Source organism: Castor canadensis, chromosome 4, assembly GCF_047511655.1.
Source record: "Castor canadensis chromosome 4, mCasCan1.hap1v2, whole genome shotgun sequence".
NCBI classification, from domain to species: domain Eukaryota; kingdom Metazoa; phylum Chordata; class Mammalia; order Rodentia; family Castoridae; genus Castor; species Castor canadensis.
The window spans coordinates 180,336,868-180,360,396 of NC_133389.1; the positions used below are offsets into that span (position 1 = coordinate 180,336,868).

The 23,529-nt window shown below is 51.1% G+C and overlaps 1 protein-coding gene across 1 annotated transcript in view; it reads left to right on the forward strand.

Moving 5' to 3' along the window:
- Positions 1–23,529, forward strand: part of Sh3bp4 (SH3 domain binding protein 4) — an 84,277-nt gene that overhangs the window by 44,305 nt on the left and 16,443 nt on the right. Inside the window, exon 2 of the mRNA XM_020181138.2 lies at positions 18,866–19,113. Coding sequence (XP_020036727.1) covers positions 18,996–19,113 — 118 coding nt within the window. The 5' untranslated portion in view covers positions 18,866–18,995. The remainder of the gene's footprint in view (positions 1–18,865; positions 19,114–23,529) is intronic.

The window sequence follows — 23,529 nt, forward strand, 5'->3', positions numbered from 1 at the left end:
TGCCTATTCTGACTGCTAGCTCCACTGCACCAACCTGGCTGTGGAGACCCAGCTCTGGTCTCCAGAAGCCCACGGAGTTTGGAACTGATCCTCAGGCTGACCTCCACCCAGGGGGGGACAGGTGGAGGGACTGGCTCCTGTTTTCAGGGATTGTCTAGAAACCAGCTGATTTGCATAAAAATGTTTCCCCATAGCTGAGAGCTTAGTCTTCACAATTGACTTTTTGTTGTACTTGTTTCAATGGAAATACTTCCTTGTACAATACACCTGTCTCTAGTGAGTGCCTTAGGGACTTTACCTAGGGTGGCAGTTTGCTGCAGAGGTGTCTGGCTTCTCATGTTCCTTCCAGAGTCCTGCAGGTGACATTCAGCCAGGCCATGTGGTATCTCATACTCCTCAGGACAGTTGGAATCCTCTCCTGAGAGCCTTTCCAAACCTTAAGCCAACAACCTTCTCTCTACAGACCTATCTTTACCCTTCCTGGGGTCACCTGGGCCCTCTGGCATTGACCTTCTAGTGCTGGGCTTGATCCACCTGTGGGGGGTACAGGGTGCTGGGTGGTCCAGACAGTGAACCCTGAAGCAACTCAGCCCTGCCATGCAGTGGCTGGAGGCCTTGGACAAATGGCTTGGCTTCTCTGTGCCTCAGTTTCCCCTCTGTAAAATGGAGGTAATCTGTCCAATAGCCTGCCTGTGGTATTTAAGCGAATCAGCACTTCCCCTGCTGGGTATACTGGTTCCCTTGACTTGTAATATGGTTGGGCTGGGGTACGGCTCAGTAGTAGGGCACTTGCTCTAGCATGCATGAGCCCCGGGATTCCATCCCCAGCATGGGAGGGGCGGGGCGGGGGGTTGGATGGGTGAAAGGGAGGTGAGAATGAATTACAGTTCACCTGTTTTTTCTGGTTCTGTGGGTTCAAACAGAAAGTATTTGGGGGGAAAATGTGCCTGTAACATTCATGTGCAGACTTTGTTTCCTTGTCATTACTCCCTGAACAACTATTTAAAGTATACTGGAGGGTGCGCGTGGGTTCTATGCAAACATCTACTATCTTACACAAGGAACGGGAGCGTCTGAAGATTTTGGTACCAAGGGATGACAGAAGCACAGATGGACATGTGTTCTCTGGTAGTCTGGAGGCCAGGGGTTGAAAGCAGGGTCCTGTTCCCAGCTGGGACTCCAGGGCGAGCTCCCTCCTCACCTCTTCCTCTTCCTGACTGTGGCCGGTGGTCCTTGCCATTCACAGGCTTGCCACTGTGTCACTCCAGTTTCTGTCTGTCTCCATCATCACGTGGCCATCTTCCCTCTGTGTCTCTGTGTCTCAGTTTCCCTTTTCTTAAAAGGACATCAGTGTGCAGATGTAGGGCCCATCCTAATCCAGTGTGACCTTTCTAAATTTGATCACATCTGCAGAGACCCTATTTCCAAATAAGGAAGTTCATACTCACTGGTGCCAAGATGTGAGCTTGGACACATCTTTTGGGAGACACAGTGCAGCCCACAACAGTGGGCTCTGGACATGGGCATCACCTGTATTATGGATTCTGTCATAGCTTCTGTCTGTGCTTTCCACATCCTTGTCGAGCTGTGAAGACAGTGATGGGCTTGTTTTCCTTGGTGCTCCTGGCAAACGCTCAGTACCTACCTGTGTAATCAAGGAAGCCTCGCTTGTGATGGCCTTTAGGCTTATTTAGAGCAGGAGCCTGCATGAGACGGGAGCAGAGAAGGCTGTGAACTTGAGCAGCCTTGCTTTGGAGGGGCACCACATCAACCACAGCTCATGGCTGTTTGCTGCCGTGTTTCCAGGCTCTGCAGTGGGTGCTGGGGAAGCACAGCACAGACACACATTCTGCTGACCCAGAGCTCACCATGCAGCTGGAAGAATCCATGGTTAAACAGCAGTTACCACGAGATGATGAGGTCCTTCTGTAGGGAGCACCAGCCACTCGGAGCAGCTTGTTGATTTAAAGGCATTCTGTGATCTCCAGCAATTTCCCTTCTGCTGCAGTATGGGTATCCTGGGGTACTGGCTGCTCAGAGTATGCTGGGGACAGCTGGCCAAGAGGGACAGGAAGGATTCTGAACCTCCTCTGGAAGGTCCCTGGGATCCCTCCTGCTTTTAGCACAAGCCAGTAACCACAGCACATGACTCAGTCCACCAAATAGACAATTGTGCTGCCCAGGCTCCATGCACACCGGTTATGAAAGTTGGTGGCTTTGAACTTGTTCCGTGAAGTGCATCAAATGGGAGCAGTCATCCACTGTTCTCAGATTCCATATACGTACATATCTACCTGAGAAGCTGGAGAGCCTCTGCCTCGGAGCTGAGGGGGACAGGGGACTGTGTCCCCCTGCAAGGTGAGGGAGGGCCCATAGGCCCTGCCAGAGCCCAGCCACACTTGTGGACTCCTTCACCTGCCCAGCCAGCTCGCCGTGGCCCTGGCTCTCACCTGCTGCCTACTCCCACCTGCCTTCCGCTAAGTGTGTTCACACTCACCTGACTCCAAAACCACACATTTCCTTCTTGCCAGGCCACCTCCCCAGAAAAGTCCGCACTGCAGTCCGAGAAGAGGAAGAAGATGCTTGTTATTTTAATACTTCACTGAGGATCAATGAGAAAGCCCAGGGCCATGCCAGCAGAACCAAGCTAGACCCAAGCTAGCCTTTCTGTGTCTGGACTGTAGGGCCGAGTCTTAGTGTCTTCATCTTACCAGTGCAGGTGGTGACAGCCTGCTTATCACATGGGCTACAGAGGCCGTTGGCCTATGGGAGAAGACAGGAGTGCACCAAAAGAAATGAGTCCAAACATCTTTCCTGTTTGCTGGTCTTTTTTCAGAATTACCGTCTCTGAATGCATCAGTAGAGGTGAGATTCAGTTTATGCTGGAAGACACATTAAGACCCCAAATGTTGATTGACAGGACATGTGTGTCCAGCGTGGGAAGAGATGAGGTCTTCAGGCCTCACATCCACGTGTCTTTCTTCTGGTGCATGCTTTGCTTCCAGCCTGGCTCCTGTGCAGGAGATCTGAGATCCCTTTCAGCACAGTACCTATGGGGCGTCTGTTGCATTGCTGGCTATTTTCTTGGCTCTGACACCTGTCCTGATACAGTTGACTGGACCGAGTAGGACAGCTGCAGAAGAGCTTCTCCCGCCACACCCTCCCCTCCTGGGTCCTAGTGGTAGGTGGCTCTCAGTGAACCACAACACGCAGATGGCTCCAGCATCTGATGCCTTTGGCTGGAAGGCCCAGTTACGTAGTTAGCATTAAACGCCTCTGTGTGGCTTGTGAGGTGACTTAGCAAGGTATTTTAAATCACGCCCTGGGCACAGAGGTGTAATTACGCATTGCCTGCTGACGTGGGACTCATCCCTTAGGAACGTGCAGAGCAGGACCAGGCAAAGGCCCTTCGTTTTTAGATCTTAGGAAAGTATGTTCAAAAGACATGAGGGCAAGAGGAAAGTTTGCCCTCTGTTGGGGGCTTGACTTCTCTGTGCGTGCTGGAGTGTCAGTTGCATCAGATGTGACAGAGACAGGGGAGAGGCACACTGGGGAGCCAGGGCCACCCTGGGGCAGGGCTGAGAAGGAGGAATGCTGCACCTCCATATGTCCCTTAACGAGGCTCGCTCTGAGAAGTGTGTCACCTTGTCCTGTGTGAGCATCATGGAATGTGCTTGCATAGACTACTCCAGTTGTGACATCCTGGGTAACACAGTCCTGTGGTTCCACCATCCTACCCACAGTCCACTGCTGAAATAATTGTGCGTGGTGCGTGACTATACCACAAACAGTGGTTTAAGCAATAGAATTTCATTCTTACAGCTCTGGAGGCCAGAACTCAGATGGGGTGTGGGATGTGCAGGCAGGTGGCCGCATGGGCTCCCTACATCCGTGAGCCAGAAGTTCACCCAGTTGGTTCCTTCTGCGCCTGGGGCAGAGAACCCACTCGGGCCTCTCTTGGTTCTCTCTTCTTCCTGCTACCTTGGTAGTGCTGTGAGTACAGAGTTGATCATCTTCTGTGCCTTCACATTGTCTTCTCATGGAACAGGCCTGTGTCCAGGTTTTCCTCTTTATAAACAAAGACACCAGTCACATTGGGTTGGGGTGCACCCTGGTGACCTCATCTTCACTTGGTCATCACAAAGACCTATTCTCAGTGAGATCACGTCTATGGTACTGGGTTAGCACGTCAGCATCTTCTGGGGATGACTTAACACCTAACTGAGGGCATTAGAACAATGTGAACGTAGCTGGCTTCTCCACGCCTCTTCTCCCTGGCCTGGTAGTATTTAGGTTTGAGTCAGAGGAGCTGTTCCCAGCATCGCTTGCTGTGTTCCCCTGAAAACCAGTACCATTGGCCAGTCCCTAAATGGTTCAGACAAATGGAAAGCAAGCATCCTTAAACCTTCGCTGCACACAGCTCACAGTGGCAGAACTCCAAAGGAGGAAATGTTTATGAAGCAACTAGTGGTTTAGGAAGTTCAGCTGCCCAATTGAATAAAGCCCTTGCGAACCCAAATGGTTTAATTATTTGCATTTCAGATCACTGTGGTGCCTGCTGTTGGGAGAGAGCTGGGCCACGTAAAACAAGGGCATGTCCTATGCCTGCCAAAGCACCTGTGGGAGAAAAGGCCAGGGCCAATGTGTGAGCTCCATCATGCTGAGCAGCACAGCCCCTGCCTCCTGTGAGGCTCACTGCCTTGGCCCAGGCTTGGGACTGGGCTATGTCACCTGGTGCGTGAGCCCAAGCTGCTCCTGCCCCTCCCTGTGGCTGATGGGACCGTGGGGGCATGGGTCAGGCTGCTGCCAGGTCACATAGCTGAGAACTGCAGAACTTGGACTTGGCTGTAGAGCATCCTGGTACGGTGCTCTCTGCTGCCCTGTGGTCATCTGTCTCTTCTGTACAGATGCAAGGGTGGCCTAAGCCCAGACTCAACTGCAGAGCTTCTGCAAGCCCATGTGAATGACCCTGTGTGGCACAGTCCACTCTGGGGAAGCAGGGACTTCTTAGGAGGACAGGACGGGCAGATGAATGCGAGGGCCATCAAGGCAGCTGATTGTGATGGCCCCGTGGGGCGCCGGGCTCAGGAATGATGCCTGTCCAAGCTGCTCCCATGGATGTGCCACCATGAAGAGACCTCACCCAGGACACCTCAAGAGTGCATGAACTCAGCTGGGGTGTGGGATGTGCAGGCAGGTGGCCGCATGGGCTCCCTACATCCGTGAGCTCAATTGCATAGAGGGTGCGTGGCCAGGGTCGGGGATACACACGTGACTGGATGAAAAAGCTCACACTCCATTGGCGGCTCACATTTGGCAATGTTAGGACATAGTTTTAGTCATCACAGCTGGGGGTCAGGGCAGGAGATTGCTGTCATCTTGTGGGTGGACGCCAAGGGTGTTGCAAATTACCCTACAATGCACAGGACAACCCCACAGCAGAGAATTGCCTGGTCCCAGACTCGTCAGTAGTGCCCATAAGCAAGAGGCAGCAGAGCAGCAAGGGAGAGGAGCTGAATAGCTCCAGAGAGCCTGGAAGTCAGGGGACCTTAGTTGAGGGGAGTCCTCACCTGGGAGGTATCTGTCCAGGCGAATGTCCTATAACAGACGTGACCACATTGACAGAGGCTTGGGCCAGAACCCCCAGTGCATCTGAGCGGGAGTGGTGGCAGTAAGACGGGCCCTTGATTTTGCTTCCATGTTTTGGGAGGCAAAGTCATTTCCTTCAGGTACTTGTGCACATCCACGCTCACTGCTGTGGGACCTGCCCTGAACTGAGTTCGAGGGATAGGGCAGACAGAGTCGAACATGGTGGCTGGACCCTCCTCAGTGCTCACCCATCCATTCGCCCCTTCCAGTTGTCCTAGATCCGTGGCACTCTGGGGGACAGGACACGCACCTGATGTCTTCCCCCAAAGTAGAGCAGAAGGATATTAGAAGATTTAGGGGACACAGAGTAACAAGTCACCCAGAACCACTTCCTGCAACCAGTTTGCCTTTTAAATTTTTTTAAATGTACTTAAGAAAAAAAAAATATATATATATATATATATGTGTGTGTTCTTATTCAAAGCATGCCATAATACCTTAGAACTGAACTATTCACATTTCTCATTTTAAAATGCTCTCTTAAGGTGTACATATGGCCATATGTCAGAATTTGGCAGGCTTTCACGCTTCCATAGGCTGTCATGAGCACCTGTGCCTGTGTCTCTTTCCACTTGTCATTTTAGGGCAAGTGGCTGGACACATAGACTTTATCCATCTGTGCAGGTGGCCACTGAGACTTTTGCAAGCGTGTGGTCACCTTGACCTCCAGAACACCCCTGTCATTTGCTCTCTGCCTGTAGCTGTGAGATTGTTTCGTGTTAGCCCCTGTATCATTGTTTACAGGTGGGCTCTTGCCTCTCTGCTTCAAAAAATCCCTCTCAGGGAATTACAGGCAGCTCTGCATGTATGAGTAGATTTGTAGTGAATTGTCCTAGAATGTGAATTTTGGGTTCAAAATCACTAATCACTAATATTTGATTAGTGATTTGATATCAAATCACTAATATTCAGCCCATTTTTGCTTGTTCTTTCTGAAATGCAGTAGTGACACTCTTTGGGGTCCATCCAGGTCGACACTTAGACACTCAGTCCACATGGAAGTTTTCCTGTGCAGGGAGAGACACTGTCTCTGATTCTGGGTCTGCAGATGGATCCCCAGGGCTCAGGGATGGTGGGGATCAGAGAACGCACTGGTCATGGGCCACCTGTGTCCAGGAGTCTGGAGGTGTGGGGTGGGGGTGCTGGATGAGGGTGATCAGAGCCACGAGTTCATTCTTAAGGAACCTGGAGGCTTGCTGTGAGTGTGAGTAAGGTGTGCTTCCAGCAGGGGTGTGCTGGCAACAGGATGAAAAAAGCATGGTCCCCGTGTCTGCTGTAGTCCAGAGGGGAACAGCTAAAACGATGTTAATGTGAGTAACTTGGAGGGCTGTTAAATTTCCATCCCAAGTACCTGTGAAGGAAAGGGAGGCAGCTGGGGTGCTCCCAGCTGGGATGGGATGCTGGGATGCTGTCTTCAGGCTTCCATTACCTTCTTTTACCCATTTTCTGGAGTGTCTGAGTCATTCCCAGCACTGTGCTTGGAGGTGGACACACCTGGGAACAGACTCAGTTTGCTCAAAGAGCTCACTGCTGGAAGGAGCCAGACAGGACTGAGTGATTGGAGTAAAGAAGAATGCCAGAAAGAAAACACAAAGAAAAGACGAGAGCAGCTGTGGTGGCGAGTGGCCAGGTGGACCTTCTCAGGCAGTGGCAGAAGTTGTCAGCCAAGTGAGGTTCTGGGGCAGGGGGCTAGAGCTTTCCTGTTAGTGCAAGAGTCCTGGGGCAGAAATTGCACCAGGGTCACTCAGAGCAGTGACTCTGTAAGTTCAGGGAGCTGCTGATAGAGGCTTAATTTGTTCAAAGCCCCCCAGCTTCTTCAAGAAGGATGGTTTGGTATGTGTTCGAAGGTGGGTAGGGAAGGAAGTAGACCAAGAGAGCAGAGGGGAGGCTGTGGTGGGGAGCCACAGGTAAGCTAGGAGCAGATTACAGAGAGGCAAGGTCAAGAGATGGTGCTGGCTGCACTTGGTGGAGTGGATGCGGGGGCAGAGGGAGGGATGGAATCTCAGTGAGAATATGGTGTTGATGGCAGAAAGGATGGGTCACCACTGTACTGCTTCTGCCATCTAGACGGAAGAGGGCCGACCCCAAAGTGCCCCAGGAATCCCGTCGTTCAGCACCTCGTCTTCCAGATATGCGATCTGAGGTCGAGTTCCACAGCTACATTCACTCTAAAGTTTTCTCTTTTTCAAGAATAGAATTTTAAGAAGAAAGAAAAGCAAGTGAAGTTTTCTGTTGAGAATGTTGTCTGATAGCTTTCACTGATTACTGACCAGATTAAGGGAGAGAAAGTAGAGGAGCAAGTCATGGCGGTAGAAGGAGGGCAGCAAGCCAGGGAGACTGGTATCTGTGACAGCAGGGGAAAGTTAAGGGTGCCACGCAGAAGCCCACCAAGCGGAGACAGGCTGGGTGCCAGGAAGCAGAGCTCTGCACAAGAGGTGACGAATCACCTGGCCTTCTTTAAAATGCCTAGATAGAGAAGGCGTAGAAGACAGACGTCCCTTTTCCAGCAATCATTCCCTGAAAATAGGGTGGGGCAAAAAGACACAGTGGTAACATCAAACCCCACGTTTAAAAATTTTTAATGTTCTGGAAAGAGATTTTTGCCCTACACCACCCAGTTGGGGACTGGCAGTAGGTACCAAGTTCTGAGCTTGTCAACCAGACTCTGGACAGAGCTGCACACTTTCTTCACATTTAAGTTTTATACATAAAGTTTTATTGGAACATGGCTACAGACATTTGCTGAGTATTATTTATGGCTCTTTTTGGACCACAAGAGCAAAACTGAGTCTTTATAACAGAGAGTATTTGATCACCAAAGTTTAATTTGCTTTCTGTCCCTTTACAGAAAATCAAATAAATGAAGGTCCACTATATTTTTAGTGTAAAGATGTCAGCTCTTACTGATGCAATCTAGCCCCCCAACCAAAAAAAAAAAAAAATCTCAGTGTTACTACTTTTTTGAGGGAGTTATGTGGTGGGAAGCATTTTATTCTAACGTTCATTTGGAAGTAAAAATAGGTGTGAAGGAAAACGGCCTCTGGAAAGAGTTCTTCCACAAGGTAGAACCGTCATGGTTAAGGAACGGTGGCCATTGTTATAAAACCTGGCAGACCAATGGCACAGAGTGGCCCTGATGCAGACCTCACGTCTGCACAGTAAAACGCATGAAGGTGACACGTCAGTCAGAAGGACATGTCGTTCAGGAACTCCCTGGAAGAGTAATTGGTTAGGTCTTTGCTAATTAATTTTGTGAAGTTTCTCACTGGGGAGCAAAATAAATGCTTTGTACATTAATGTCAGCCCTCAAACCGGTTTTTTAAGTGAAGGGAAATAGCTGGGAATGTCCGTCAGATTTTTCACTGAGAGAGGCCGTGCTTCCAGTGGGGGGAGCTCCCAGAGGAAGGACTGATGATTAGCGACAGTGGGTCACCTTAGCAATGGGCCAGTGTGGGCGGCGGAGTGGGAAAGGGATGGACAGCTGAGATGATGAGGTTTTAAAATGCAACGGAGCAAAGGATGCAAAATGTCAGTCCGCAGGGTGAGAAATAAGAAGGAGCGAATGTGGTCACAGCCCCTCAGCAGAACACAATGTGCGAAATGTCGTCAGATTATCTCATTATTCAAACAAAGCCTGGGCTTACACAAACTAAGATGCCACTGATCACCAGGGTACGACCTCATAAGACCACCGTTGTCCACGAGACCATGGTTGTACATGACAATGACACAGTCTCATGGGGCTACTGCTTATAGTACAGCATCACCAGGGGGATACAAACCCATGGCACTGCCATTCGGTATTACATCAGCAGGCAGCACAGCCTCCCTGGGCCACTGTTGTGTATCACGTCTCCAGTCTCACGGGACTGCCATCAGGTGTCCACTGTTGACCATTGTGCACAGCATGGCTCTTTCAGACAATCTGAGCAACAGTCAAGGAGGAACTAAGCTTTGATGTCCTGTTCCTCACTCGTCAGATTAGCAAGGCTGGTGGCAGAAGGGTGGGAAGTGAACGCCCACTGCTGTTTAATGTGAGTTGCCACAGCCTTCCAGGAAAGCGCTGGCAAGGACCCTTCTAGAAAGCCATCCTAAGAAAACCCCAAATGCTAGACTAGGGATCTAGATGGTCACTAGAGTTATTTATGGCAGTGGACATTTGGAGGTCTGCTGGGAGAAGCAGGCCAAGCTGGGTCAGGCTCCAAGGCGCTGAGGATCAGGCTGGGGTAGTTTGGCCAACCTGGCTCCTTCCCACTGCTTTTCTGTCTCTGGTAACTTTAGCTGTGTCCCGTCCTGAATCTCCTTTTCCTCAGGTAGCCTAGGTCTCCTAGGGAATGGAATCAAAAGGTCAGGAAAAGGTGACCAAAATAGCACAGTGACCTGGGAGCCTGGGTTTCCATCCACTGCGGTCAGTCCCCCTTTACAGGTTCTCAGAAGAATGTAAGAGGGTTGAATCAACTCTCAGCCTCTCTGCACACTCAGAAAATGGCCTTGCAAAGTCAAGAACCTGGTAGAAACCTGCTTAGGAATAAGAAGGGGAGTTTATTTCTTAAAATGATAAAAATGAAGAAAGCTTAAGTACAATTAAGTATATTTTAAAGAAGAAAAAGCCTTGCATTTCTCACCTAGCAATGGTGTCAGTATTCAGTGTGGGATTTTTTTTCTGTCAAGTGTACATTTTTAAAGACAAAGTGGAGTAAGGGTTCATTGTAAATTTGCAGACTTAATTTATCTCTCAATATTACATCTATGGGTTTTTCCTTCTGTTTCATGGTCTAAATGCTCCATAACCATCAGTACCACCCTCCAGCTTCATCTACAGCCTCAATAACCTAAGGATGGGTGGGTTTGCCAGGGAGCAGGAGGGGAGGAAGGGCAAGTCTCCTGTCCTTCCTTCCCATCGTACATCTTAAAGTGTGGACTTGTAATTGGTTTACTGCTCTAGACATCTCGGGTAGTGACTCATCAGCATGGTAGCTTTCCAGAAGAGAAATTCATTCCTTCATCTACAAATGTTATTGATTGTGGATAATGACATCGTTCCCTTCCACCATGACTGAAGGTCAGCGGGGTAGGAGGCAGACACCTAACCAGTAAGCAAAGGAACCACGTCCCGTCATCACCTCACCTAAGCCATACGACAACAGTGTATATACAATGCAGGTGTCAGGAGGGCCTCATGTGTGTTGGCGATTTTTCAGCCACTCCATTTGGTGGCAGACTCTGCTCTCAAGGGCAGCACGCGTCTGCTTGGGTTTGGTGGCTCCTGTCCTGTGTTCACAGTGTTAAACCCCTATCCTAAACACACAGGTCTCAAATGTGACATGTGGTTTGCTGATAAGGACTCAGCAGAATCCAGCACAGCGTTAGCCCCTAGAAGCTGCCTCCCTTCTGGTTTGTCTGAACCCCAGATTTTAATCTGACTCCCATAAGCCTTAGGGGACCCCCTCCCCTGGAAAGTGAGTGCACTGGCCAGAGTGCTTCCCAGACTGTAGCCAAGGCCAACTCCAAAAATTCACTTAAGTTAATGGCTAAGAGCAGTATTAACTCGTGTGTGTGTGTGTGGGTGTGTGTGTGTGTGTGTGAACATATCCATACCCATACCCATGTGACCAGGTCACATTATGTAGCCAGACTGACCTGGAATTCATGAACCTCCTGCCTCCTTCAGTCTCCAAGTGCTGGGATTACAGGCATGCACCATCAAGGCCTTTTTTTCAAGGACCATGGTACATTGATGACTAGTGTTTGGAAATCACAGATCCTTCCTCTTCCATTTTGTAGCTGGAGTGTTGCGTCATGAGGAATCAGGAATCCAAGTCCAGCCTGGCCAGCCCCCATCAGATGAATGGGTCCCTCTTGCTGCCATTATAAGACTTCAGAGATCATTGCCTCTTCTAATGGTACTGGCTAGGTACCAGAACCTAGGAGTACATCCAGCCGGGCTGATAATGAGATCCTCCTCACGGCCTGTGTGCCATCAGCTGCATCACACACTGGTCTGGTCTCCCACGTGGCTCAGTGGGACAGAGCGCAGGCGCTGGTCCTGATAGATGAGCGGCTCTAAGCCGCTCGATGGCCTTGTCAAGCAGCAGGTTGGTTCGCCTCTGCAAACCTGGTTTTCAGCAGCAGGGTGATGGAGCAGAGGACGTGTAGGTAAGGTGCATCCACTGTGGCTTACATCATTGTGACCAAGCGCAGTGCTGCTGGGCAGCCTGCAAATCTTACGTTCTTCGAGTCTGTCTCAGCTCTGAGGTCTTTGGAAACCATCTGTGTTTCACTTCTTTGCTTCCCAATATGGAGCACAGAGCCTAGTTCCTACAAACTGGTGCTTAGAGGTGTTTCCTAGGGTGACCTTGTACCATTGGTCAGGTAGATGTGACTCCTGGGAGATGCACTCTTCCCAGACTAAGGGACTGAGTGCATGGTTCTACCTGCTCACCTCACTGTATACCCAGGTGGCAGGGCACACGTCTCCCAGGGCTGTGAGTACCACCCTGCACTTACTTGTTTTTTGAAATACTCCAGATGGGCACTGGCATGGGAGTTATTCCCTGGGTGCTTGTCGGGGGTCCTCAAGGGACGGGACCCTTTTCTTCACCAAGGGGGCCAGCTGCCTTGGAGGCCACAGGGCAGCACATATTGCTGCAGGGCAGAGAAGAGGCTCTGGTGGGCAGGTTTCTGTAATGGGGAGGGAGTAAGAGGCTTGCACTCCCTGCCTGCCACTCCTAGAAGTGCTGGTGGCTGCAGGGCATTGCCAGCGTGGGCTGTCCCCTGGGTCAGTGCCTGGGCCAATCAGGTTCAGACTTGGAGGCAAATTCCCCAGGGATAGCCTTCTTTGCAAGAGTGGAAGCTGGGGTGTGTTCAGGCCATTGTGGTCAGAGTGACACTTATGGTCCCATAAAGCAACTCCCTGGAAACCAGATGACCCCCTGGAGCACCATGTTCCTTCGGGAGTGAGGGTCAGGGCAGATGAGATGAGATTTGGTCCCCAGGGAGCAGGTCGAAACTTGGGCTTTTCTTTTAACCTGGGGAAAACCTGATGAAATCAACATGATACTCAGATTGAGATCACATGTGGAAAGTGAGTCATCTTACAGCTTGAACACCATCCGGGCGGGAGAAGCCGTGAGTCACATGTGTCCCCTCTGCCAGTGCCTCTCCCATGGCAAGCCTGATTCACACTGCACACAGGGAGCCCGTGGCCATCCCCACCCAGACAGCCTCCTGTGCCGATGCCCTTTCGGAACTGGTGTGTACAACTGTCCTGGGGCAGAGCATTGACAGGGAGGCCAGCACAGGAATCCCTGTAGTTCTGCAGAGTGACAGGTCACCAGCTATGGGGATGTATGCAGGCCTACATGTGCTACCAGACCTTTCAAGAATTCTTTGTATATGATGTAGTCTCTTTGGAGACCACTCTTGGGATCTCGTCTCTAAGTGAGTCAGCCTTTACACCAAAAAGAAAAACCCACTCGTTCCGAGTAACACAGAACGATGCTTTCTCCTTTCTAGCTTCCTAGACTCCTAGACAGACTCCCTGCAGCATACAAGTATGGTCTGGGTGTGATGGTGGGCTGTGCAGGCCCCTGGAGAAGTGGCCATGAGGCCTGAGGAGTAGAGGGTGGCTACACTTGTAGGACCGAGCTGTTCAGGTCATCCGAGGTGCTCTCCCAGGTAGACTGTCAGTGTTTTAGGAATGGGTGACTAGATTTCAAGAACAGAATATACTCGTGAGCTCACCCTGCTGTGTGTAATCACAGCACATCAGCAGTTTTGCTCCTTACGGTTATTCCAGAGATACCTTCCAAAATAGCTCTAACTGCTGATCTTTGTGTGGAAATCCGTTCACTCATTTGCTCACTCCTTCACTCGCTCACTCATTCATTCACTTATTTTATCCAAGAGCCAGCTAGGTACAGGTCCAGCACAGCAGGTACAGAATAAGGCTGAGTCCTTTTTATAAAGACGTACATCCCCATGGAGGAGATAAATAGGGCCGGGGTGGTGACAAGAAAAGTAGGGAAATAGGGTGGAGTGAGGGGACTCCATCCCATTGCATTTGAGCAGAGCCCTGAATGAACGAACAAACAAGGGATCAAGTGTACTGAATGTCTGGGCAGGGCCTCCCAGGCTACGGAACAACGTGGGCCAAGACCCTATGGTGGTAGGTACTTGGTACCTCAAAACTGCAAGGATACTAGGAGACAGGTAGAGGAAGGGAGAGACCTGTAAGAAACGGGGCAGGTAATTTGGGGCCTGAGGGTATTGTAAGCACATCCTAAGAGCTCAGAAGTCTTGGGCTGTTAAACAGAAGCCTGGCGGCCTCTGCCTCCTGATTGAGGGGTGGAATTCAGAGCTGGACGCCAGGCCGGGAAGGAGCTGATTACTGTAATTGAGATGGGATGATGGTGGTGTGCATGCAGGTGCCGAGATGGGTCAGGCCAGGGTTATTCTCCCAAGGTAGCAATGTGTGTGCGTGTGCTGTATATCTGTGACGTGTGACTGAGGTAAGGATGGTTGGTTGGATGGAGCCGCCAGTGACAGAGATAATGGCTGGGGTGAGGATGGGGCCGGGGCCAGGCCCAGGTTGGGTTTGGACCCAGGAAACTCGAGGCACCTGCTATGTGATGCTAGAGGGAGCCACCCCTACTGCCCCCACCCCACCCCTGCTTAGTGCAGGTGGGAGTCCGAGGCTCAGGGGTCACACTGGTCAACCCAGGGGAAGCCCAGGCCGAGTCCACCTGAGCTTTAAAGAGTCCCACGCTGGAGTTTGCAGTTCCTTAGGGTTTTTCCAAGTCACCCACCCACACATTCCTGGCGCTTGTCCTGAATTTTAAAAAAGTATTATTGTGAACACTTCAAATGTGACCATAAATAGGTAAAACAGCAGAAGGAACTTCATGAACTCTATGAAGCAGATCGGAGCATCGTTTCGTTACCCAGCATCTCTTGTCTGACAAACCCACGAGCAATCTAGGGCATGTGAATTGGATGAGAGGCCTGGGAGGTTACATGAGTCACTGGAGAACCAGAACCAGCAGACCCTAAGAGGGGGCAAAGCTAAGAGGGGAGGAGAGGAGGGACCAGGGTTCCCTGGGAGAGCAGGTGAGGGCTGGGCTGTTCCAAGGGCAGTGAGTGAAAAATGCAAGTGCCAGTAAGCAGGTCCCACATGGAGAGGTAGAGTGTGGTAGAGGGAAGTAGTTAACAAACCTGGAGGTGCCAGTGAAGCCCACTCGTGGCGAGCTCAGCATGCCAGGCTAGGGAGGCTGGCTTGTTATCTTTAAAGGCATCAAGGAGTGTTGAGGTTTGGCAGGGGGTTGATGTGATTTTGGAGGACTTTGTAAACATTGGGGACCAGAAGGGATGGAAGGTGGGAAGAACTGGGAACCCACAATGCGGGCTGTGTGATGAAGTCTGGGTTGAGGAAGAAATGGTCAATAAGGCAGGCAGCAGACAGCCAAGAACTGCCAGTAGCCTCTCCCATTCTGTCTGTGGGATCATGTCCACTTGCCAGCCTCCCAGGCTGTGGCAAGGCCCTTTGGGCTTAATTGCTGCTGTACAGTGAGGGCCTGTGGAGGTCAGCACCTACTGTGTCAGTACAGGAGGTTGGTGGGGTCTGGTCAGGGTAGCAGGCAGCCCAGGTGCCCAGTGGGGGCTGAGCTAGCAGGCAGAGCCTGAGAGTCAAGGATTCTGCTGTGGGGTAGTGGACAAGAGGTACAAGGGCCACTCTCAGTGCCACAGGGTGGCATTCTCTCCCTGCACCCAGCTCTGGAGGATATGTGGTGTTTGATAAGGTACAGGGTCTCACTTTGCCACCCTCGCCCTGACTACATCTGGTTGGGAAGGGTCTCAGGAATAGGGAACCCTCTAGAATGTCCCAGAGAGGGGCTGGCTACCCTTTTTCTTTGCTGTATGAAAACATCCCTGAGTGTGGGGTGGTTCATGTCCCCGTTTTCACACATCATAAAGGACCCGATCCAGGGTGGTCTGCCAATGAAGAAAAAGTTGCTTCTGGTAACTTCCATGGGACATTAAGGACATGGGACCAAGGTCCCCCAACCCCCAGAGGGGAGGGCTGCATGAGTGAGTGTGTTAATATCCAGCATGAATGTGAGGCACGGCCGGTCACCCAAGAGTGGATCTCAGTGCTTGGATTCTCTGCATCTGGTGGAGAGACCACAGTTGGTGGCTTGTGTGTCCCTTGAGTGTCAGCCTCTGTGGGGTGGCATTGTATTCTTAAAGGACTGGAGTTCTCTGTACAATTGCTAATGCCTTCGCTTTTCTCACCCCTGGCAGTGGCTGTGTCCCCTCCATAATGGACAGGCCTCGATTCATTTCCAGGAAACACGTGTGACTCTCTTTCCCCTCCACCCTACCCCTGAAGGCCTGGATTTCACCCTAGGGTCCCTTCATGGTCAGGAGAGAGAATCTGGTGTGTGTTTTCTGTGGACATCTGACTTTGAGAGATGTCAGGCTGTGCAGCTCGTCCCTACCCCCTCCTTCTGCCACACCTCGTGTGTGTGAACACATGTACACACGCACGCACATGCACACATTGCCCAGCACTCAATCTTTCATAAACTGTGCCAGTTGACCTCAAAGAAAACAGCTTTGTTCTTTCTAGCCAAAGTTACCCTTCCCAAACAAAAGGTACCAGTGGCTTCTGAGCATCTCCAAGGAAAGACAGAACTGTTCCTGTCCACCTTCCACCCTTCACAGCTGGCCAGGCTCTCTAGGACCTGTCCTTATTCGGGTACTTGGCTTAACAACCTCACAAGCAGCACCACACTGAGCTCCAGCTCCCCGTGGCCCAGTGGAGCCATGTGTGTGGGAGCGAGAGCAGGACCACTGATGGCCTTCAGAGCCAGAAAGGGCCTTGGAGCTTGGCACTGATGCCTCCTTACTATGCCCATTTGGACTTCTATCTGTTGCTGGGAGTGGAAATCTGGAGCGGCATGTCCTCAAGGGAGGTGGGACCCCAAAGGCGGCAGCTCAGTTGGCCAGACGCAGCAGGACAGCCAGGTGCGCTCCCAATAGCTCCCCATCAGCTGGCATCCACCTCCTGACCTCACCTCCTCTTCCACTTGTCTGTGCCATTTGCAGCCTCCCCCAGAGACACCTCAGCCTGAGCATCTCAGGTGAGAATTGTCAGTGTGCCATTGAAGTCCTCATGACAAGAGTGGGTCACTGCTCCAAGCTGTCTCCCTTTAATCTGTGGTGCTCGGTACCTCGTGATGCCACTTCTAGCTCTAGACTAACACTGACTGATGCTGAGGCTCTGGCACAGACACGTTTGCGTGTCCTGTCATCTCAGTAATGCAGTGCATTGTCATCATTTCCACCCTGGGGACAGGATGGTTATCGCTGGGTCCCCCACCCCATGCCTGCAGAGCAGTCCTTGTCCAATGGGGCTCTGATTTGGTGGCTGCCTAGCTGTGGCAGAGTCACCTCTGAGGGATGACCAGGCCTGTCTTGTGTCCAGCTCCCCACACCATCTTGTGCAGACGGAGCCACTCAGTCACCACATCTGAAGGTTGGAGAGGTGTTGTGGACCATACCCCAGTTGGAGGGAGGAGTATGGGGGAGGGGCTCCTTCTGGGCTTGGCACTATCTCTTCTAACCTGAGGGTCTGAGCTGCCATTTTGAGGTCTTGCCATCTACCCAGGCCCAGTTCTCTGCAGGGTGGAGCTGAGTTAGGAATAGGGGTTGCAACCATGCAGCCCCGTCAGCTGTGATTACCACAGGAACAATGGCGGCCCTCTGAGTTCCATCTGGGAGAGTCAAGAGAGGAAGCTCTCTGGTGTCTCAGATGAGGACACTGATCCTATCATAAGAACTTTGCCCTTACAACTTCCTCTAACTCTGACTGTCCCAAACGCCCCACCTCCAGAGGCCCCCACGTTGGCTTAGGGCTTCATGTGAGCGTGGGAGACACACTCAGTCCACTCACTCCAAGGTATGGGAATGCCTGGGTGTGGGATAACCCTGGGGGTATCAAGATGGAATGGAAGCCTCCCTTAGAGCTGAGACTGTGGCCTCTGATACCCAGCTGTGGAGACAGATCAGCATCCACTGAGCTCCTGCTGCCACAAGTTCCAGGCACCTTCCACACTACCTTATGTATTCTTCATGCGAATCAAGTGAAGTCAATGCAGTTATTGCTCCAGTTTACAGACACGAACACTGAGGCTCAGCAGGCTCACGGTGGACACAGGCTGTCCTCACCAGCAGCAGGATGTGGTTCAAACCCAGCTTTGCTCACTCATGGTGCCTCTAGGCCACACCAGAGCCTGAGGGAGGTGAGAGTGGACGACCGAGTGTCCCCTACTGCAGAGGATGGCCTTGGGGCCTCCTGGATCAGAAGCCACATTTCCAGCTGCCTCTGGATAGAGCTTTTGAGGCACCGGAACATCAGGCTGTAGCGTATGAGCCCAGTAATTTTGGGGTGAAAACCACCGGCTCTCAGCTGGGGCAGCGCCTGTCTGTTTTTGCTGGAGATTCATAGAACTCACACTTTAGTCAGATCTCAGCTGTTCCGTTTCCTCTCCCTGGGTCCCACTGTGGGGTCTGCTCCAAACTCATCACCTTTATTTGTATCCAGGACCCTCCCCCCAGTGCTTAAGTCCTGTGTGCCTCTCTCCCCCAGAACCAACTGTCTCCCACAGAAACATCTGCTGGCTTGGTAAATATATTTCGTATGTACAAACCACACATCCAATGCCTCGTGGCCACTGTGTTTGCTTGTTTGGGGTCCAGAGGGGATTATAGGAACACGTAGGCAGGGAGCATCCCTTCAAGCCCCTGCAGGGGGTATCGAGTTGAGCTGCTGCCTAGACGCTGTGGGACGCCAAGTCACCCTCAGCTGCTCCTCGCCCTGGGTCCAGCCAGCCTGTGCCAGACACAGCTATTTCTCCTTCCTGGTCCCTGGAACTAGCAGTGTGAATGGCTGGCCAGGTGCTGGGTTGCATTTCACAAACAGCACTGTGCCCCAGGAGGAGTGGCTGTGTGTGCCAACAGGCCAAGGGGACAGCACAAAGTGGGCATAGAGCCAGGCAGCGAGCTCCACTCTGCGCCCAGGCCAGGAGAAATGAAACGGCCTCACTTCACTGGAATGGCCTAGAAGAAAGGGAATTCTCTTCTCCCATAAAGTGACCCTCAAGACCATGTTTCACTTGCTCAAGAGAAGTTCTTTTTCTCTCCCGTCTCCTTTCAGGAAGAAGCACACTGCCAAGTCAACACCACCGGGCACCGTGATTGCTTGAGACAAAAATCCCAGCCACTGCTGGAAGCAAGTGGAGGAAGAGACATGAGATCTTAGTGGCCTCTGGCCCAGGAGTTGCAAGATGGCAGCCCAGCGGATCCGAGCAGCTAACTCCAGTGGCCTCCCTCGGTGCAAGTCGGAGGGGACCCTGATTGACCTGAGTGAGGGCTTTTCAGAAACAAGTTTTAACGATGTCAAAGGTGAGCTGCTGACTGAGGGGAGGGTGGCTAGTGCTCTTGGACCCACAGCTTTCTCTGCTTTACAGGTTATATGTTCACAATCAGTCATTAGATTTCAGTTCTCTAATGTGTTATTAATTTAGTCTCACTGTGTTAGTAATTCGGTCCCAGAACGACAGCCCCTTGTCTCAACTTTTGATGCTTTGGGAGGAGTTTGTGAATGGCCTCTTAGTTAAAAACCCCTTCTTCGTACAGCATATGCCGATTTTCTCTTGAGGACTTTTGGTAAAAGTGAACTTGGTGGTCCAGAAAGGACAGTGTGAAATGTAAAGAGGAAAAATGGTGGCCTAGGACCAGAATGTGCAAACTTTCTCTGTACATACTGTAAGCCTTTCCCGGGCCATACTGTCACCCTGGTGGCCACAGATTGAGTAGACAAGCAGACACAGTCATCTCCCAGTGCAGCTTTACAAAAGCGGCCAGCCAACCACACATGGCCTGTGCTGACCCCAGCTCTAGAAGGTGGCCCCAGGGTGTAAGCACCCTGGTTCACCGGCTTTCTCCAGAGGCCTCATGAAACTGGGTTGATAAGAAAAATCTATCTTTCAGACACTTGGGGGAATCTCAGTGTGTCATCTTTGTCTACCCTGACCTCTAGGTCACGTGCACTCTCTCGGGTGCTCCCCTGGTGGCTTGGGCAGCCGCAGCAGGAACAGCCACATCCTCATCATCAGTGTCACTGTCACCGGCCTCTTCATAGTGTTTACCGCTAACTGTTGAAATTGTGCATCGTCCTCCCTAGAGCACAGCTGAGCAGTTTTTTTACCTTTGAACCTGTAGCACAAACTTAGCACTAAGTAGGTGTTTCTGGGATGAAGCTGCAGTCCCCAGATAAACGTGTGGCCCTGTACCCCGTGACCTGCATGTTCACATCTTCAGCTGCCGCCTTGCTCGTTATCCAGACCCCTTCCTCTTCCTGTTCCTGGTTTGTGCTTGCAGCCCTAGTGACTGTGGGTTGGAATGTTCTCTAAAAGACTGGCAGAGGAGTCATAGGTTTTGTAAGATAGCAGCAGAGTTAGTGGGGTGCTGTAGATCACTAAGCTGTTTACTTTGTATAGTCAGTAATGGGTATTATATTTTCTTACTTTTTAGCCCATGGAGTCAGAGTCAAAGCTAGAAAAGCTGAGGATAAACTGTGTGGTTTGGACCAGGGTCTTAAAGCAAGGGACAGAGCTGAATTTTTTAAAGTAATGATAATAGTCTGAAGACCACAGCCCTGAGTGCAAGGAGAGGCTGTCTCTGGACTCAAACACCAAGGGCCAATGAGTGCCTCGGTCATGTCCCAGCCAGTGGTTTCACACACATCCTCCTGATAGAGGCATCAGGACAAGGACTTATTCCAGCCAAAACATCTGCATCAAAGTCTTCTACCCCGATTAATGCTTTTCCTGCATAAAAACAGAAGCAGGGGGGTACAAAGTGTATTATTCAGCTTCCTAACACCCAGGGAGTTTTTTGAATTAAAGTCAAGGTAACAGTGGATCTCGGTGGCACTCCCCAGAACTCATTAAGACGGGATTTGATGGGTTTTTCTGGCATCTGGTGGGATAGGAGCCCTCTCCCCATGTCTCTGGGTACTTTGTGGCAATGGCTGATGGTGGGCATTACCCAGAAGGGAAGTCACGCCACAGACCACCTCCACAGGGTCTCTGGGGGGAAGGAGGGCCTGTCGCCCTTGGACTAGCCTGATTCTTGAGTGAAATGTATCACTTCTCTACCAAGGAGAGTGCTTGGAATTTTAAGTGAAACCATTCTTATTCTTCAATCTTGTAAAACTAAAATGATAATTTACATTGATACATTTTAGGCTACGCACAAGGCATATTTGATTGCTTTGGGGTTTTTTTAATTTTGAAATAGTACTGTAAGAGAATTAATTATTCTGCTGAGTCTAATAAGCATATAACCGTGGAAAGATTATAACAGGATTTTAATGGCTGGCAAGCTTTATTTAATTCTCAGTTGGCTTTCATCTTTATTTCCAGTAAATGTGTCACGGAAACAAAATGGTTTTATGACTGGAGACCACTACTAGCCAAGGAAATGGGAGAGGAGGATTTATGTGCCACTGGCCTCAGCCTGAGATCAGATCTGGAATTAACCAGTTCCCTTTCCCCCCACTTTTCCCTCAAACCCATTCTTGGGACTCAGAAGACAATACCCCAGAAGGCCTCAGAGGCTCAGGAAGAAGGGGTCCTCTGCGAACTTGTGTCCTCTTGCCTCACCCCATCTTCTCTCTTGAGGCATGTTATGGCAGCTAGAATTCTTCCCCAGGTGGTCAGAGAAACTTCAGTCCCTTCCTGCCTCATGCCTGCCATAACGCCTAAAAATACCACTCCAAACTTCTCCCTTTCTGGGTAATGGTCAGCCATAAGGAAACTGAAACCCTCCTTGCAGTGCAGCCCTGCACCACACCTGGGGAGAGAAGTGACCCTGTTGAGCAGACGGCCTTGCTGGGCATCCCCCTCCCAGTCACCATTAGCTCAGACCCTGGCTGTCAGTCACATCCTGCATAGCCGTCCATGCCCACTGAACCTAAGCAAACCATGGAAGGTCCCCACTGGGGATCTGAAGACTCCTGGGTCACGTGGAACTGTCTTGTCACTGAGATTGCCGTGCAGACCTAGAGGAAGCTGGGATGGCTCTGCAAGGTCCTGCTTTGCTGTGGTTTTGTTCACTCCCATTCCTTCAGTGACACAGATCTGACTGCGATGTTTTGGCAGAAGGGCACAGCCAGGGAATTCTGACTGTGCTCTAGGCCACCACCTTGGTCCATTGGCATGATGTGACCTCTGTGTTGTTTTAGTGTGCACAGTGACTGTCCTTCCACAAATACACATGGAGCACGTGCCATGTGTACATCCCAGCTTACACTTCCACAGCTTCATCTCCCTCTGGGATGCAGCTTACATCCCCCACCAAACAAAAACAACATGCACAGTGTATGGCGGGGAACAAGTACCCTTTCCTTCCTTGCTCAGCTAGGGCCTCTGGAACAAAAGACAGACTGACAAGCGCAAAGCCAATCGACTTATTTAATGTGTTTGCGGGCACGGGAACCTTTAAGAGGGAACGAGCACCCAATGCAAAGCCTAAGCCTGGGTGCTTCTGTGCTAGCTTCAGCAAAACGTGAGTGGTGTGGCAGGACACGGGGCAGAAACCCAGCGTGGTACGCGGGGGCTGTGAGGCCCGTGCTGTGCTCTCTGTGTCTTAGGGATGCCTCCGGCATGTGGGGCCACCTTTTGGGGATTTGGAACCTGCTTGTTGGGCTTGGGGGGTGGACACAGGGGTGGGTCCTTCCTGCACCTGCTGCTCCTCAGATTCCTGCAGCGTAAGATACTCAAGGTGTGTGATTTGGGTGTTGTGTCCTCAGCCCCTCGGGTCCAGGATGGCGTGGTCCATAGCAGTGAAGGAGTCCTGGCACCCGGTGTGCAGGTTAGACTCAGGGCAGTGAGAGAAGCGGGAGTGGGCAGTGACTCCCCTGTGACACCCCACCTGCCCAGAGAAGAAATCGGTTGCCTCTGTCCCTTCCCAAGTTTCCATTAGCTAACCTCATGTCTCAAGAAGAGACAAGGCTGTCATACACCTAGACAGGCTTTTGTCACACACACCACTGTCCTGCATTTTGATCTCACAAAGCATCAGTCATTTGTAAGTCATAACCATTGATCCCAGCAGATGTCCTGGGCCCCGCGTGTTCTCCAAGCCCATTGGTTTCCCCTAAACATCACTTACTATTTCCCTCAAAATTGTCTGCTTCCCCACACTCCCCTCCTATAAGGTTGGAGTCCTTTCTGAATAACCTTAAGCCAGCAGGTGGTTACACTGCAGTGGCCCAGGACCCCTTCAGACAAACTGTCCCAGTTGAGCCACACCCCCAGCCCTTTTTGGCTTTTGTTATTTTTCAGGTAAGTTCCCTTGTTTCTTGCTTGGGCTGGCCTCAGACCACAGTCCTCCTACCTATGGCCTCCCACATAGCTGGGATCACAGGCATTTGCTGCCACACTTGGCTTGTTGGTTAAGATGGGGTCTTATTGGGCTGGAGGTGTGGCTCAAGTGGTAGAGTGCCTGCTTAGCCAGCACTAGGCTCTAAGTTCAAACCCCTACTACCACTTAAAAAAAAAAAAAAAAAAAAAGATGGGGTCTTACTAACTCTTTGCCCTGGCTAGTATTGGGCTTCAGTCATCCCAATGTCTGCCTTCTGAATAGCTGGGATTACAGGCATGAGTCTCTTCATGTCATCATCAGATGACATTTTGTGAGTCTTCACCTTGGGTCAAATATTGTTCTCCTGAGCCCCTCATCCTCACCATGGCCCTCTGAGGACAGATGCCTTTTTCCATTGGAAAGGGCCTCAATTCCAGCCCAGGTGCCCCG